The sequence below is a fragment of the Emydura macquarii genome, unplaced genomic scaffold (assembly GCF_026122565.2).
Source record: "Emydura macquarii macquarii isolate MOO-44397 ecotype Brisbane River unplaced genomic scaffold, CSIRO-AGI_Emac_v2 contig_2297, whole genome shotgun sequence".
Lineage (NCBI taxonomy): Eukaryota > Metazoa > Chordata > Testudines > Chelidae > Emydura > Emydura macquarii.
The window spans coordinates 3,406,001-3,424,300 of NW_027132434.1; the positions used below are offsets into that span (position 1 = coordinate 3,406,001).

Below are 18,300 nucleotides of genomic sequence, written 5' to 3' on the forward strand. Positions count from 1 at the left end.
TTACAAAATAAGGTGTCATTAATCTTTAACTGTACCTTAGACATTTTCTAAACTTGATAGAGTATAGTCCTGTTTCTGCAAACAGTCACATGACTAAAGCAAAGCATGTATTTAATTGTTTACAGAGATAGGGCCTAAATTACAAAAAAAAAAAAAAAAAAAAAAAAAAAAAAAAACCCTTTAATTTACAATAAGGCTTCATTTAGAGTAAAATATTGTAAAAGTTCAAAATAAGTTTGTTTATGATAGACAAACCTCAAATGTTCATGCTTTGAAAACAATGGCAAAGTCACCTGCAAATCAAAAGTGCTAGATTTTATATTTTCCATCATATACAAAACAATTGATTAAAAAAAAGTACTTCATCAAAACATACAAGTATAGTTTTAAAGATACAGCAAGCCAAAAATATCTAAAAAAAAACTTGTTATATTTTCTTCCAGAATGGTAAAGAAAATGAATTTTGGTTGATGCAAGCTAATCATCACAGCAGATTAAATACTGAAATATTGAATAACTTTAACAGTAATAAACAAATGCATATAGACTGAAATATGCATTTAAATTTTGTTGTTGGATTAAATTAGCATCCTGACAGTCTCATTTGTTACACTAAGACTTTGAAATGCACAAGATTAGATTGTGACGCAATCAAGCACAATTGATAAAAAAAAAAAAAAAAAGTGATACTTGTATACAGACGTTAAAAAATCAGGCTCACTTTATAGAAATACCCTCTTAATTTTGTGTGGTCCAGTAACAAATGAACCAAATTATCTTATTAGGTAGCAACAATGCTAATTAGATATCTATTGCATGGATAGCTTGTGTACCATTTCAGTAAGTGGCATAACATGATTTAGTATGGGAGGAATATATTCTCTCCCTGTAACTCATGTTGATGAGGCCTGAATAGGATGTGATTAGAACTATCCAGTTTCTAAAACTGTATGAAAAAGAACATTGCTTTCCAACGGTCTGATGCACTATAGAGTATCTATGACACTTATAAAAGTAGTTACAAAAGCTGTTGAAATATTTAGCACCCAGAAATATTTTTGTGAAGCTTTAAACTGTTGTCAAATAGCCACTTCCAGACAGACAACTACAGAATACTTCACCTGGCAGAAAGGTTGAATATTTTATTATACATTAAACCAAATATTAAAATGCACGTTTAAGATTCCCCAGCTTTGCATATCTTCTCAAACTAGACTGAAAGGCATTAAATTAAACACATAGGGTTCCTCCTTATTCCAAGCAGAGGAACTGCTATGTGTGTTAGACTCTTTGCTATTTTAGCAAGCAATTAAATGAAATTCATTGTTTTTAGGCCTGATTATCAACTACAGCAATTTAGAATTTCCATGGAAAAGTTTGTAAGGCACCCAAAAAAGTTTTCCAAGATAGCAAGTATGAACTAGCTAGCCACATCTCAGAGTGCACATATGCTCTTTAGAGTAAACTAACCTTAATTAGTTTGGTCTTACACCAATGTTTCACAATTTGTATCAATCTGCACCCTGTTCAATAACGTGCACAACTTGTATACTAGAATATGCTTGTTGGAGCAGAACCCTGAGAAAATCAAGTCAAATGTTTTTCTTTAAAATATCCACACATTGTTTAGTAAATACCAGTTTGAGAAGTTTCAATACTTCCCTTTTAAAAAATTAAACAAGTGAAGTCACAATTTTTCTAATGTGAACAATTTGAAACTATCAGAATTTGAAACAAACACAGTTTTGATCATAAGTGCATGTCATAGGTTGATTATATAATTAAAAATAATCAATGTGAAAATTCTACTAAACCTCCAAGAGTAGCAATACTCAACACATCAATATTTTCAGGCTTCCAGTTCAAATAATTCCTGATATAGGGTGATGCTCTTCCAATAACTATTAGGGCAAGTTTTTACTCTATTATATTATAGGTGCTAGATGATCTAGTTTCAGCTTTTATTAGCCTTGTGCACAACTATCATCATTCCCATGTATCCAGAAGCAAATCTGGGCATATTTGAGAGGAGTAATTCGTACTGCTACATTATAATCCTGTTGCATACCATTGACATCCACCCACTGATGACCTGAGTAAACTGCAATGATCTTGCGTTTCCATTTCTTCTTGTTTGGCTCTTTAAGGCGGAGATAGATTCCAGATCCAGTAGAGCCAGGCTCAGCATCACAGTACTGGTAGAAGAGATCACTGGATTCATCAGACACACTACAAAATCGATAGACCAGCTGCCCGGATCGATCGTTGTCAAAACCTGAGAAGTGGATCATGCTACCAGGCATCTTTCTGATCGTTGGGCTGATTCCTAGCTCCATATATTTCTTTTTGTGGGGGCGCTTGAGCTCAAGAACAGCATAATCATAATCCAGGGAAACATCCCCAGTTATGCCTTCAAACCAGCCTTTTGGGATCTGGGTACTCTTTACTCTGGTCCACTGGAAGGAAGGTTTACTATCTAAGGTCCTCCGACTCCCTATTGCCTTTTGTTTTCTGCCACCACCTTTGGATCTCTGCTTCAATTTTTTCATACCTTCACTGCGATCTCTTGCCTCAGAAGCATCTCTCTTACTTCGAGTATTTCTGCGTTTCTTGCCATCACCTTTAGATCTTATCTTCAGCAATCCCACCCTCAGTTTTTTGCTGCCCTTTATGTAATCCTTGCCATTATGAATACAGTGAGCAGCTGTTAGAACATGCTTGGGGGAAATAAGAATGCCACTGCAGCCTGTGGAAATCTTCACAGCTGTGCTAAAAGGGAAATTGGTCATGAACCGCTTGTCAGCGATGCTGAATCTGCTATCTGTGCCATATATCTGCCTCTTTCTTCTTGAGGACATTCTTGTGGTGGTGGTATTGGATACATCAACTGCTAACCCTAGAACGCTCACGTGAGTCAGGGTCCGTGTGCCATTCTCAAAAACAGTCTCATAGGAGAGAGACTCCTTCAGGTCAGATAAGCTTGGTACTGGGAGTGTGCTTTGGCATTCAATTCCACACACATTACTCAGCTCTAATTTGGCTTTTGCCTCAAATTTAGGGCTGTCTAGAGAGAAAGTCCTTTCACTCACAATCTGAGGTACCTTCTTTAAGTGCCAGGTGAAATCTTGTTCTGTTTCTACTCCATCAGTGAGACATAATATGGGAATGGAAAACATCAGTAACATCAATATATGTCCCATGGTGTCCATCTGTGTTGCTCTAAAAACGGAGAATAGAGACTCAGACATTGGAATTTAAAAATTAAATTTATCTAAACATTATATTTCAAGACTACAGCACGGCACAGTATTTCCAACAAGATCAGTGGAGTAAAATATTAGCACTGTGGTTATAAAAGAACCAGGAACTCATTGAACCGTCATTCATTTCTCCATATTTTGATCTTTATAATTCTACTTCTTCATTAAATAATGAATTACACCTAAATGTCATTTTAAGAAACTAGCCCCATTTCCTCTGTGTTCTACTTTTAATAACATGGCAGCGTGTGGGTCATAAAAATGCATTTGATGCATTTCCAATCTATTAACATTAGGCTTTGTAGAATAGCTCCTTCATCTAATTTTGTTCTTGTGATTGTAGCTGAAAACAATCAAGACGTGACAATCATTACATGCAAAAATTCTGAAGATAATATGCAATAAATGCAGATGCGTATGTGCCTAATATTTTAAAAGGCTGCATCAAAGTAAAAGCTTGATTCACATGAGCTCTCTCTAAATTAAAGTGTTCTTTATTGTATCATATCCAACAGCCTAAGCAACCTGTGCAACCACATAGCACCTCACACCATGCATCCAACCAGATAGACAGAGGGCCATGCCCAATTTTGTCTGTTTCTGGTGCCTGGGGATAGTGGGAGATATTAATTCCTTAATTGCTCTCCCATGCTCTTGCTTGGAAGGATTGCTTCTGCTCCATCCCCTGACTTCCCAGTCTGTGTCTAAGGATCCCAAGAGGCCACAGAGCTTCCTGCACAAAGGAGGAGTCACAAGAAAGTAGATGATGGCTGATTTGGGGGAAAAGGTTTCAGGGATCCATCAAGTAGGGATGACACAGTCAGAGGCTGTGGAGGAGATAGAACTGAAAAGGAAATAGCTAGGGTCCCCCAGGCTCTCTCAAAACTTTTAATACGTATTACAGTAGTGGACGGAGGCCCCAGCTAAGATAGGAGCCCCATTGCATTAGGTGCTGTACATATACAAGAGTTTACATTTTAAACAGACAAGACACACACATGAAGCATTAATCTTGTTTTACAGATGGGGAACTGAGGAACAGAAAGACTAAGTGACTTGCCCAAGGCCACATAGGAAGTTTGTAGCATAGCCAGGAGTGACACTAAACTCCCTCGAATCCCAGCCCAGCACCTTAATTGCAAGACCATCCTAACATTGTAGCTAAACTTGCTGTCTAAAATATTAACCAGATATTGGTTGTTGCCATTTGGAGAATTGAGCTTATTCATGTACCTCTTTGTACAGTTAGATAATATGGAAACCTCAAGCACCTGTAGAAAAGGCAGTGCCTAAAATTAAACCTTAAGTTAAGCAGTTTAAGGAGGTGTGTGTGGTTATGCTCTCTGGTTTACTGTAAGTATAAACCTGGATAAAGATGCCTGTTCCATATTGCATATAATATAGTTTAGCAAATTATATACAGTTTAGCAAAATCTGAATCCTTTGTTAGAGTGAAAATTAAAGATGATAAAACTAAGGCTAGATAAAGTGACAAAGTGCAAAATAGGAGCTTGTGCATAATATTCAAAAAGTGACAGCTTCACTTTAAAAGGCACAACATGGACCCATGAGTCCTATAAGTTTTGGATAACTTGTTGTATCAGTTATCAAACTAAGATTTTAGCTAGAACAATTAGAACCCACCATCTTTTATTGAGCTGTGAGTACCATGTCCCACGGTGGAGCTTATTAGTTATACCAAATTCAGAGGTGAGTCTACCACCATCTGTGTAATTTACAACATCTTCCAGGATCTTAAACTTGTGGGGTACACTAACTTTGATTCCTAATTAACAGATTCATGCCCACTTACTAACATGCAACAAACTCCTTACCTATTCTCTAAATTTAGACCACTAAATCTGAGGTAAAGGGAGTTAAAGTGGACATGAAGACAGGGGTGTGGCAATAAAAGCACGTAATAGGAGCGTATAAGAAGATGAACATTGAAGTAGGCCAGATTCCACTTTAAAGTACACTTTTTTCCAGGTCCTTGGTGTGCAAGTTACACCATTTTAGACTCCTTTATACTCACTTATAGATGAGTTTAAATAGGTCTAAGAGTTTGAATATAAGGGAGTGTAAGGAACTGTAACTTATTCCACTTCACACAGAATTTCTCTATTTTGCCCTTAGTCTCCAAACTGCAAATCTATGGTTTGGAATAGCCCACGCTCTATTGCACACATATGAATTGGAGTGTGCTGTTGCACCACTCCAGAGTCCTGCACAACAGCTTTTCGTTTGTGTGCATTCATGGTGGAGCTAGGAATCAGAGTTCCAGTAACACATTAGGATTTCTGTGTTATGGGTACCAGGGAACCTTTGAGCCAGATGATTCTCATATGAGATAAGTTACTATTAAATATTAAATGTAAGTAGGAAGTATTCTGAATTTTCAAGATAAACTTTTGGTTGTAGCTGTAATTAGCATCACATTTTAAAATGAAATATTTTATGTGTGAATTCTGAGCACAAGAAAAACTGGAAAAGTCCATGATAGCATAAATATTACTGATATTAATGTGAAAAGAACTATATTTTAGTGTCCTAATATACCTATTTAACAATTAGTGAAGTGCTAAGAAAGCCAGTTCTTTTGTAAGATTTGTGAAAGTTATCAAGAGGCAAGACCCCCATTCTTCCTAGAATTCTCCTCCTCTTTGAACCAATGCCTGGCTCACAATTCAGGGTCCACATATGCAAAATGTCATAAATGGTAAGGAAAATTCACTAGTGCTAGTTTCATACAGAGTGACTTAGACCTACCACTGTTGAAATCTTTCCAAAAAGATTATTGATGTCGTCCTAGCTGGAGCTATAACTAACTTTTTTCTGTATGGAGGCTTCCTACAATAAAACGGGTGGGGTGTTGTAGCTTCCTGCAATCATCCCTAACAGAACCACAAAGACCACATCAGCTCCTCCTAGTAAAAAGACTAGAATAGAGTGCTTATTGCCTCTAAGAGCAGATATGGAAGCCAAGGATTTTGTCATTTAAAATGAATCATTTGTTGTTTGGTAGGAGTTGGAAATGTACTTTAATAGAGTGGAAAGAAGCCTATATATACACACACCAAGAAAGCATTATAAACATAGGAACTGCTATATCACAGCAAACCAGTTGTCCTTGTACAACATTTTCTTTCTACTACTCATGTTTAAAATTAGTAAACAGATCTTAAACACTAAGCTGCTTTAAAGTACCAAGCAGGTGCTTCAGGGAATGGGAAGAAACTGGCAACAAGAGGAGAAGGGGAGATCCTGTCTCAGCAAAAAATTACAGCTTCTCTTCCCACTTATCAAACCTTCCCACACAATGATTGCCCAAGCTGCAGTTACAAGTCCCTCTAAAGTCCCCACTTCAAACTCCCAACGTCCCCAATGGTTCTCCATTCCTCTGTTTCTAACTCTTCCCCTTTCTTCAACAAGAAGCACCAATATATCATATCTCCCTTTAGTACAATTCAAACCTCCATAAAGCAGATTTGTGGATCTGCCCCAAATTTCCCATTAATTCATTCTGGGGTAATTCATTTGCTAGTATAAATTTGATGAGAATCAAAGTGAAGCTGAAGTTGCTGGTAGGATTTTTTCCTTTTGTCTTTATCTATTTAATGCATGCTGGGTGGTTGAAAAGGTGCTACTCATTGAAGGAGTTCAGTTAGCACAAGAACTAGGTCTCTCGTATCTCGAAAAATAGATTTAAAATTTAAAAGCAGTTTTCAGACCAAGATGAAGAGTTGCTATTTAGACCTCTAAACAGGTTAATTTTTTTCACTCAATTTTCAAGAAGAAAACTGAAAAACAAGTTCTGATAGCATCTGCAAATCTCAAGATGAATCATGAAAACGTTTAGGAGTAACAACGCAGCCACTCCTCAGCAGAAACCATTACTCTAGCCATGAACTAAAGCATAACACTAAATCTCCATCCTGAAACTTGTGCTGATATACTTGATGAGTGGATTAGTTTACATATCCATTGGTATTTAAGAAAAACAGAGGTACTCTGAGATCTTGTAAATTCAGCTACTTGTATAGTGCTCAGCCACAGAGGATGATTTTACAAGATATGTATCAAAGCACAAGCAGGTTTCTGAAATCGCAAACTAAACTTACTTCAGCTGCAAAACGAATTAATAGAATTAAAAAGTTTCAGCCTTAATTTTGACTTTCCTTATTGCTTAACAGTTTGTATGTCTCTATATCTACGTAGCCACTAGATGGCAGAACTAGATAGATCAGTTCTCTTATGGACACTTTAAACTCTTACTCTCGCTAAGTATTTTATCTTTCAATAGCGGTGTAATATAATGCATTATAAAAACCACTGTGTTTTAGTAAGGATACTTACCCGCAATCTATTCCTAGACCGAACTATAAATTAAAGTTTAGTTTAGGCTGTAAACTAGGTAGGAATGACAGTTTTCTGTAAAGAGCCATGCACATTGTTCCAATAGTCTCTTATACACTTCTTTCAGGTGGAAAAAACACATTTACCACAGGATCCTGTCTTCAGAAAATACCAGTTGATAAGATTGTGCGAAGACACAACACAGCCACATTTATTCCACTAGAGAATGAAATGCTCTTAAATATCTTCTCTCAACCCCAAGTGACCATCTCACCGCCCCGACTGTTTCTCTCCAGAGACACACAAATGCATACAATTATTGGTGAACTGTGGGTGCTAAACTAAGCTACAGAAAAAGCTCAATTTTCTCTTTTAACAAACATATTATTTTTACTTTGTATAGCTCTCAAAGCATGCCAGGCACTTCTGTTTTGTTTGGAGGATGGTTTGAACAGCTTCTAAAATTAACGTCCTGTCATTAATAAGCATCTTTCACTTCCCTTGTAGACGCCAAGACATTCCCAGTTAAAGTTGCTGTTAGCAGTCACTTTCACTTCCAATTAGTTTATTTTATCTACCCCCACCCCTAGGAATGAGCTGTTCTATTCTCAGCAGTCAGTTAAATGCTTTATGATTGCAGTACAACGAGCCTGTTTATTGATGATGATCAGCTTTGTCTCGTTACAAGATTGAAGTCTAGTAACTATACAATTATCTACAATAATACCCTCCTGTGTACAATTACTGCGTAATCCGCGGTCTACGACGGAAGAATTAGAGCTAGATGGATGAATTATTCCGGCATTATCAGGAATAGAAGCAGTGTTATTTCAAAAGAACAGATTTTTTTGCTAATCATTTTTATGGATATATATAGATCTTAATAGATAGTTCCTTAAACGCAATCCTAGAGTTGTTGAGAAGAAAGAAAATAGTTTTTATTCTACTGTTTTAGGGAAAGCTATATCCCAGCTTTCTAAAACAAAATCAAAATGTTTATATTGTTTTCAAATTAAAAAACCCGTTGACTTTACTTTTTCCATTTCTCTTGCAAATGGGATCGTTTTATAAAAAGGACTCCAGAGGCTGAAAATTAAATAGCTTAGCAAAGATTTTTGTAACTTCAACATGTCCTCACTGCCAGAAGCAATCTGGATAAAATTAGTGTCAATTTCAAAAACATGGAAGGAATGGTAGCACAGAAACTGAACAGATGACTCATGATGGGGAGGTGGGTTGATGCAAAAAAGCATCTCCACAATATTCTCTCCACAATCGGCACTGCTGGAACTGCCCAGAGGCAAAAGGATGAAAGCTTCCAAAATAAGCTTTTTCTATCTCTCTGTTTTAAGTCATCTGTGTGAAACAAGACTGTTGAAAAGTACCAGGAAAAAAAAGTGTCACAGTTTAGTCTAGCCAAGAATATTTTCATCAGACTGGTAAGGCTAGCCAGAAAAGGCTGCATCAGTGTAAAATCCTGTAACTGGCTAAAACTTATTTTCTGACATCTCTTATCAACTGCATCGGTGCAGCTTTGCAAACAGTGCTGTAGCGGAGAGGACAGTCTTCGTGTTCCAGTGTAAACACGGTCACGTTAGTAGATCTGTGGGTGAGTGTATCTTACTTTTCCCGCTGAGGCTACAAGCAGCTTTCACATAAACTCTAACTCTCGGTTCTAAAATAAAGTGGGCGCAGCATTTTCGTGGCACAAGTCAGAGGTCTCAGGTGCAGCCCACGTTTTAGCGTGCCTGCTTGCTTTTAAATCAGGCAGGCCCCTTAGTGTTTTTTGCTAGCTCAGAAGGCACTAGATAGGAACATCATTGGAAAGACTGTTTCATACCTGTTACCATTCGAGAGAATGGGGAAAACGTAGCCAAATCCACGGCTCGTAAAATTGTCTACGCGGAAACGCAATAGCTGCTCTACTCTTATCTAGTTCATAATCCGTATTTGCCAGCTGGTCCCCCAGTTTAGACAGCGAGATCGCCACCGTCACCGCCAGCCGGCCACCACCAAGGAGAGCAGCGCACACTGAGCACAGCCTGAGCCTTGCAGGCTATTGAAGAAGGGAATGGGGGGTGGGGGGAAGAGCTGCCAGGTTCTTCCCAGGCGGGGGAGGGGATGGCTTGGGAGGGAGGAGGGAGGGTGGGGAGAGGGGGAGGAAGGGTCGGTCGGAGGGTGAGCTGGGACAGCCTGTGGGTGTCTCTGTGGAGCAGGGAAGGAGAGGGGCTGGCGGGATGCGCGGGAGCAGCTGGCTGGAGGGGAAGCCGAGGGGGCTGCAGAGGCGCGCGCTGCGGGGTGACTGCTCTGCGTGGTAGCTGGGGGAGGAGATGCGGGGCAGGCTGGGGATGGCGCGGACCGCGGAGGCGGTGCAGGGCAGAAGGGGAACAGACGCGGCGGGGGTGTCTAGGGGGCGGGCTGCGGATCTTGTCCCGGCTCCTGCCCACCGACACCGCGGGGAACCGCTGCCAGAGGGCGCCGCCGCGCCGGCCCCGCCCCGGCCTCGCTTCTCCTGCGCTGCCGCCGGCGGAGGGCGGGATCGGCCGCTCGTCCCGCTGCCCCTGACGGGGCTCTCCGGAGCCTCAGGGTGCGCGGGGCTCGGGCTGGTTCCCCGCCCTGGAAACGCGGGAGAGGGGCCTCCTGCTTCCCCTCAGCACAAGTCAAAGGCCACCGTCACCCCCATCCCCGCCCTCAGCCCCACCCTGTCCTCCTCGGCATCATCTCCCGCCCAGAGCCCCACCCTGCCCCCCTCACCATTACCCTGCCCCCAGCATCACTGCCTTACCCCCCCCCCAGCCCCACCGTGCCCTCCTCCGCATCACCTCCTGTCACCCCTTCGCCTGTACCCCTCCCCCACCTCATACACCAACCTCACCCCCCTATAGCCCTCCCCAACCACAACCTGAACCACATGTACCCCTCCCCACAGGTTAGCCGGATCCTTGAGCAATGTCACTGCTGTTTCATGAACTACCCCCCAAGATGACTGGGTTGCCCTGCTCCCCCATGTGGAATTTGCATATAATAAAGCCACCCATGCAACTACAGATTTCACCTTCGGTTTTGCCCAGACATCCTCACAGGATCTTCGGTATCTGCTGTTGCAGACTTCACTGCCCACCTCCACCAAGTACAACTAGAACTGAAGGAACTTACAGAATCTGCCAAGAAGAAGTATAAGCATCATGCTGATCAGAGCTGCCAAGCCATCTCCGATCTTGCCATCAGGGAGAGGTTTGGCTGTCCACCTAGAATCTCAGGTCAACACTCACCCGTTGGCTAAGTTAGACCACCAGTAGCTGGGCCCATTTAGGATTCTGGAACGGATCAACCTGGTGGCATTCAAGTTGCAGTTACCAGATCTATCAGGATCTTGGAAGTTATCAGGATCTAACCCTGTGTTCCACATTTCTCTCCTAAAGCCCTTCACAGAGAACCCATTCCCATCCTGCTCGACTCTGCTGCCCTACTTTTCAATGACCAGGGACAAAAAGGGTACTTAGAATCATGATTCTGTGAAAAAACAGGCCAGAAGACAGCTAGGAGGTTCAAAGTGGAGATACTGTCAGAAATGCAGGCCTGCCCTACAGCTCTGCCTGCCCAGATGTCAGGCAGTTAGTGAGCGCAGCTGGGTCACAGCACAACCACCCGATTGGCTAAGGTTGTCAGTTGGCTTGTTCTTAAACCCAGCAGCTGCAGTTTAGCAGCTATTCAGTATACATGCCTGTGGATTCTCTGACCTATGGGGCTTACTTTGCACCAAGCCCTACTTTTGCTTCCGCATTGCTCCAGCCTACGTGCTGCCTTGCATACTGCCTTCAGGTAATCTAGTTCTGATTCTCAGCCCTGATTCCTGGCTCCAATGCTGTCTCAACTTTTGGTCTGGCATTTGGACTCTGACTTTCTGTGACATTGCCTAAGGTATAATCTGGACTGATGGACAGCTGGGTCCTCTCAATTCTCCAACTTGGAGTGCATTTTACCCTACTTTGCTGTGAGAGCAACCACCCCTGGTCTGCTCCACACAGCTTCTGGCATGTAAATCACTTGCAGCTATACTGTATGAGTGCTATAGCCAGCCACTCATGAATTACATTACAGGGCAACACCAGCAATGTCCCAGACTTTTCCCCAGAAAAGTGCATCTTGTACTGCCCAGTAGCCTCCTGGACAATACAAGCTCATATAAAATCTGTCATTTATTAATAGACAATTATATTAACAAATCTTATTATCCTAAAGGGAGTTTCCCAAACACTTCAAACACACTGGCTTAGATCAAACAACCAAACAAACTTACTAACTACAGAAAGATAGATTTTTTTTTTTTTTAAGTGGCTACACGTAATGAGGTGTATATAAGTCTGAATTGGTTACACAGAAATAAAAGGTAAAATGCAACTAACACCTAACTTCACAAGCTAAGTGAATGCAAAGTAAAGGTCTCTCTCACCACGTTTGAGTAGTCTTACTGGATAAACCTCTTTCATTCAGGATCCATCCCTTCCCAAGTCCATTACTGCGTCCATTGTGCTTCAGGTGTTATTGATGCTATGGGTAGAGAACCAGGGAGAGAGGATTTGGGATATCTGCCCTCTCCTCTTATAGCCCTTTCTCTTGTGCAAGAACCATCTCTAGTTGATGATGTCCAGGAAACAGAAAGTTGGTGTGGCCAGGAACCTTAACCATTTTACTTTCACTGTTTTGTCTTGTTTAAAATTTTTTTACTTGAAGGATTGACTTTTTTTTTTTTTTTTTTTACTCCCCCTTCCTTTTCCCCTTTCTCCCACAGACTACTACTAGAATTTGAGCACTGAAGCTGCTGTATTAACTTGTTATAAAATTGCAAGATAAAATGAAAAATTATATGAAGACAGTGCCATTTCATAAAAATGTGGATGCATCTTTGAATTCCATGAACTACATTTATACTTTCCTGGCTCATCTATAAATGCAGATCTTTAATTTTGTTTTACTACCTTTACTCACAAAATTAAAAACAAATCTAATAAGAATTTATTTTGCTCTCTAATGAAAAGTAATTGAATTCCTTTAAGAAAAATGTCTTGGTTCACAAAAATGGTTATTGTATACAGACAATATAAATTAAATTATTCCTGGCCCTCTAGGAATATATAATATAAGACATACAGCAGTGATGTGAATGAATAATTGCTGTTAAAATTAGATGCTGGAAAGTTTTCATCCTTCAGAAATAATTTTCTCATTAGAAAACTAGTGAACTGTTTTGGTATTTTAACATGCTCCAGAAACATGATATCAGTGCTAACAAATAGATTTACACATAGTAGTGCCTTTTGAAAGACTGATACTTTTTGAAATTTTCCATGTTACAATAAAACAAATCAGAACTAGTTTTAAAATCCATAGGCTTTCCATCAAAATTCTTGAAAATATTTATCAGTGTTTTCAGTATGTTTTAGTTTCTTAGAGCTAGTTTCTACCATCAGAGCTGAGAGTGCATTTTGTAGAAGTGATTTAACAGAAGTATCTCATTTTTTAGGCTAAGGTAGGGTAGCTGGGGATCCACAAAATTTTTCCAAGTAATGTTTTATAGTGTATCTATATCTTTTCCACATTAGATGTGTTCCACTTATGTAAGTGAAATAGATAGTTGCACACCTTCAGGTTTCCATTTGAACAAAATATAGTTTGAAAAGTGCAATTTTATTTGGAAATTGGTCTGTCCTTCACAGGGCTAGTGGACTGATCCTGCTCTCATTGAGGCTTGTGTGTGCTGTTAAATGTTTTTGTTCATACAAGGAAGTACCCCATCTACATGGCTCAAATTCTTCACAGATTTACTTCACCACAAAACGTTCCATCATGATGAATAATGGGAACAGAATTTTTGCAGGTGCAATCAAGGGGGGGGGGGGGAAGCTAATAGCTATAAACTAATTAAAAAGTTGGTTTAAAAATTCTAATGCTCAGTCCTATGCCATGTAGTGTCTGCCTTTGCTTTTCATTCATCCTCTGATCTTCCACAAATGTATTTTATTCCAATACCAATGATTATTTCCATATCCTCTTTGGATGGGGCAGGTAACTCCCTTTTCCTTTCCCCAAACTAATCTTAAAAATACTAGTTCTGGCCAACTTTTCAGCTCATCTGGTATCAAATTTCACTTGCTTCCTACTACTTTTATTCCCACAAGATGACTTTTTAGCTAGCATGCCTTCTTATTAAAAAGGTCCTTAATGATATATTTCTAACCCCAAAACACCAGAACTTGCTATACCCAATCTATCCATAATTTAGGGTGAGATAATTCCCTCCACAACAGAGGGGAATGAGATACTGTGACTTTCTCTTGCAGGGTGAAAAATGGGTTTGAGGGCATTGTGTCCTTTCCCTTGGGATTTTAAAGGCTCTTCTGCTGCACCTCTGATGTCTTCCCCCAGTGGGGGAGAATGTATAGCTGGGGATAACCACTCCCCACAGTGTTCTCTGCAGCTGACCTTTGGATGTCTGATTTAATTCTGCTTCAATCAGTTCTAACTTCAACTTGGCACCTTCTCAATTTACAATACAGCTGTAGGGGGGGATCCTTCCAAAAGCAGTACAGCTCCTGAAGCAGTCATGTTTCTATGAGATGGGGGAGGAGGCCTTCCACATGGACACCTCTGAATCAGCAGGACTTAATGCTTCTTTCCCCACAGATAACTCGATTTATAGGTTGCAAGCCTGCCCTCCACCCACATGTTCCCAAGGAGTCCACCAACTTGCAGGAAAGATTACCTGGAAAATCTTTTAAAAACAAAAAAAAAAACAAACAAAAAAAAAAACCCCACAGGATTTCTTGGCACCTTGCTCATTTCCTACAGGGCTTATTCATAGGAATGGATTAGCCACAAATAAATTTCAAATCAAGAAAAATATTCATATTTATATTTAACAAATGCAGTTGGAATAATCTAATAGAATAACAGGGCTAATAAACTAAAAAGCAACATGGAAAGAATAAGAAACTATATACTGGAAACCAATGAATTCAGAAACCTAACTCCTTAATTAGGAATTGTTGAATTGAGTCAGATAAGAGACTTTGAGTCTAAAAAGATATGGTTAATATTATGTTATATCTTTACATTTTTGTTTTTAATTTCAGCTGAATTGGGAAGCAGCAGTAGCAAATTACAACAAAAATTATTATTGTGATACATCCCAGCTGCAACAATGAAGTACTGGAAAACCTGGTCAGGTGAGATTTCCAGCTCAGTTTCAAAGAATTTCAGATAAGTCTTTGGTTTATTTGAAATTTGTCCATTGCTACTTTTTCATATGCTCATAATAACAATTTACTGTATATAGTGTAAAAATTTAAAGTTTTTTCACTACAAATCAAATTTGTTACCAAAAATGTACAACTCCACTAAGTTTACGATGTACCAGCGTATGACAACTGTAGCATTGTTTTTGATCACAACTTGTCGCTTTCCTCCTCAGAACTGTTTTTATTTCCTATTCTGCTTTTTAATTTTATTATATTGGAGGTCTTTCATTTAAGTATAATCCTTCTGTTTTCAAATGAGAATATAATTTAATTATATAGGTCCAAATGCTGCTGGCATGTTCTACAAAGTCTGGATGCAGGGGCTTTTAAAGGGATTCAGGAAAGGGAATTAAATTGAAATGTAGCAGCAGCTAAGACTCCTGAATTGTGTATCTCTTTATTAATATAATCTGTGGATTCATTTAGTGGCTGATTTATTCCTCATGTTGCTACCCCACCCATGTCCTATGCTCAATTTACCCTGCACTGAAGCACTCAAGATTTGCAAAGTCACACTTCTTGATCGCTGTAGATCCTGTCAACCAACCTTGGTGAACAGTGGAACTAGGACTGGTCAGCTGCGATTAAGGCCTTCCATGCCCATCCGGAAGACAGCAGTAGACTGTCAGAGAATTTGTTTTTGGGGCTATGGAAAAAATAAATTATAATTAATGCTGATGGAAACCAGAAAAGTAACTTTCCATTACAGGAAGCTCCACATTTTTCCTTTTGGTAATGAGAAGCACTAGTGGCCTGCTCTTTCAGCCACAGCTTCCAAAGGTCTAAGAATCTGATTTTATTTGTTGCTTCACACTATGTGGGAACTGAGTTCAGAGTGATATGATTTGAACCTTTTATTTATAGTAGAACACAAAAGAAATTAATATTATTTAGGGTTTGTTTCTTTAGTGTACTGCTTCCAATAAAGTGTTGGCTTAAGATTTTAGTGAAAGCATTCAAAGAATTAATGACATCTTTTTTTTTTTTTCTTTTGAACTGAACCAGTTTGTTTGTTTGGGAAAGGACTTTTTCCCCCTCTTCATGTCCTTTTCTTTCTTAAATTTAGCTTCTTTACACTTTTTTTTTTTTTTTGCATGGCACACACTCTGACATGGTCAGGCTTGGTCAACTTTCTCCTACTTAAGGGCTTTACCTTAGATACTATTGTAGCACTGAAGCACCTAGGGAAGAAATTAGAATAGAGGAAAAGTGGCTTTAATGTGTGTGGCTTTGGCTTTTTTTGGGTTTTTTCCCCCTTGCTCGTTCCTCATGTGCTTTAACGGTACAAGGAACAGCAAATACAGAAGTACTAGAGATGTCACAAAAACTGCTCATAATCCTTTCAGCAAAAGGACCAAATTTAACACAGCCATAAGCCAGGAGCTTCCATGAATGTAGTCAGCCCTGATTTAAGGCTTGGTCAAGTTTTAAGGCATATCAACTGTTGGAATGATATAGAAGCAGTGCATTCAAACTCACATCAATAAGAAATATAAATGTATTTGTGGGCAGTGAAAGGAGTTTCCTTATTCTCCCATGATCAAATATAACCCCTTTTCTCTTTTAGCCCCATTAACACGCTCATCCTCCATCTTAATTTTTATGAATGTCCTCATTGTAAACCATTTTGTTTTCCTTTTTCTCAATGCTGCTACTTCTAATGATTTTAGGTCTCCCTTTTTTCTCTTCTTATAAGTTCAAAATTTTCTTCTCACTCAAGACCACTAGTTGTTCATTTTATTTTATTTTTTTAAATTATCCATTGTATTATTGCTGTATCCTTCTGTTACTTTCACCCAACAGGTAGGAGCAAAATGCTGAATAAACAAATAAAATGTAATGTAATTAGGATGGTCACCATATTGGGAAATAATGGTTAGAATTTGAGAGGTCTGGTCTGCAATCTAAAGTTTGATTGATGTAAGTTGCCTTGTGTTGACCTATTTGTGCATGTGTCTATGATCAAATTTGTCTCTTGTGGATGTAAGTGCCCCATTACAAGGATGCAGTTAAGTCCACCTTCCCAACCACATGGCATCATGGGCCTTATCCCACTCCCTACCTCTTCTCATTGCACAACAGCAAATAAAACCAGTTTCACATACGTTGACCTGTGAGACCCACAGTTGGTATATGGATAGCTATAAATGACTATGCTTATGCACTGAACTGGACAGAAAATGTTTGGTGCCTTTCTAATTTCAAAGTTACATTCTACTGATTTGTTAAGTTTTGTGGTATAGCAACCCCCCTTGGTCTCGCCTATTGGCGGAAAGGCGGTCTTCTTCCTGGCATCTGAGGCCACCGCCCAGGAGGCAGTGAAGATGGGCCTGGCGGTGGAGGGCGTCCACGTGCCCGTGGAGCCCCTGGAGGACCTAGACATACCCTCGGCTGTAAGGACCCCACCCTCCGCCACTTCCTCTCGTTCCGCTGGCAGGTGGAGCTGCAGCTGCCAGCGGCGGCACGTGGTGAAGAGGCGCTCAAGGGATCATTCCTGGTGCCCCATCAAGGGGCCTGGTACCGGGTCCACTACTCGACAGGGGAGGGCCGGTGCTACCTTTGCCGGGCGATGGGGCACATCCGGAGGGACTGCCCACTGGCCCAGCAAAGACGGAGGGCCAGGACCCCCGAGACCCAGGAGGGCACCAGCCAGGCCAGCAGCAGCAACCTTAGCCGTCCGGTCCCTGTGGCTGCTCCTCCTCCTCCTCCATCCCGGGATGTCACCTCCGCTTGGGCCCTGGGGGTGCCCCCCACAGAATGCCCAGGCAAGCGGGCGGGCCCCGGCGCAGTCCGGCGGGGCCTGAGGAGGAGAGGGAGCCAGGGCCACCACTGTCAGGCACCAGAGGGGGCTCACCCCGGGGAGAGGCCTCTCCTTCCCCTGCTGCCCTGCCCCTGCTTTCCCAAGCCCCAACCCCTGTGCTCTTGCCCCCTGGTCCTGCTCCCACTGCCCGGCCCTCCGCCTCAGTGGGCTGGGTGCTTGTGCAGGGCAAGCGCAGCAAGCACAAGGCTGGACCTCAGCACCACCTCCCCCTCGCTGCCAAGGGGGGGGCGGGATTCCTCTGTATAACCATAAAGGGGGCTGCTGGAGCTGGGCCTTCCGCTGTGCCCCCTGCCATAGCCCAATAGGTGGCACCATCCAAGGAAGCCGTGGCGGCAGATGTGGGCCACACCATCTTCCTCCTGGAGTCCCTCCTCGAGGAGCCCCTGGCTGGAAGCCCTCCTGCCCCTTTGCCATCTGAACCCCCTGCTGGTGCCGAAGCGACCGCTGCCTTGGCCGCCACCGGGGATGACCTCATGGTGGCAGAAGGGTACCTCTCGTCTTTGCTCGACGAGACTGATGCCCTGGGCCTGACCCTGGCCTGCCATGGGGAGGATGACCCCACCCC

At 41.2% G+C, this 18,300-nt stretch overlaps 1 protein-coding gene across 1 annotated transcript; it reads right to left on the reverse strand.

Moving 5' to 3' along the window:
• Positions 1-375: 375 nt before the first annotated feature.
• Positions 376-8,284, reverse strand: PRSS35 (serine protease 35). Its single transcript, XM_067560696.1, has 2 exons — positions 8,011-8,284; positions 376-3,219 (listed from the first exon to the last, which is right to left on the reverse strand). Exons 1-2 carry the CDS (start codon positions 8,103-8,105, stop codon positions 1,965-1,967), a joined length of 1,350 nt encoding a protein of 449 aa, XP_067416797.1. The 5' UTR covers positions 8,106-8,284; the 3' UTR covers positions 376-1,964.
• Between the last annotated feature and the right edge of the window lie 10,016 nt (positions 8,285-18,300).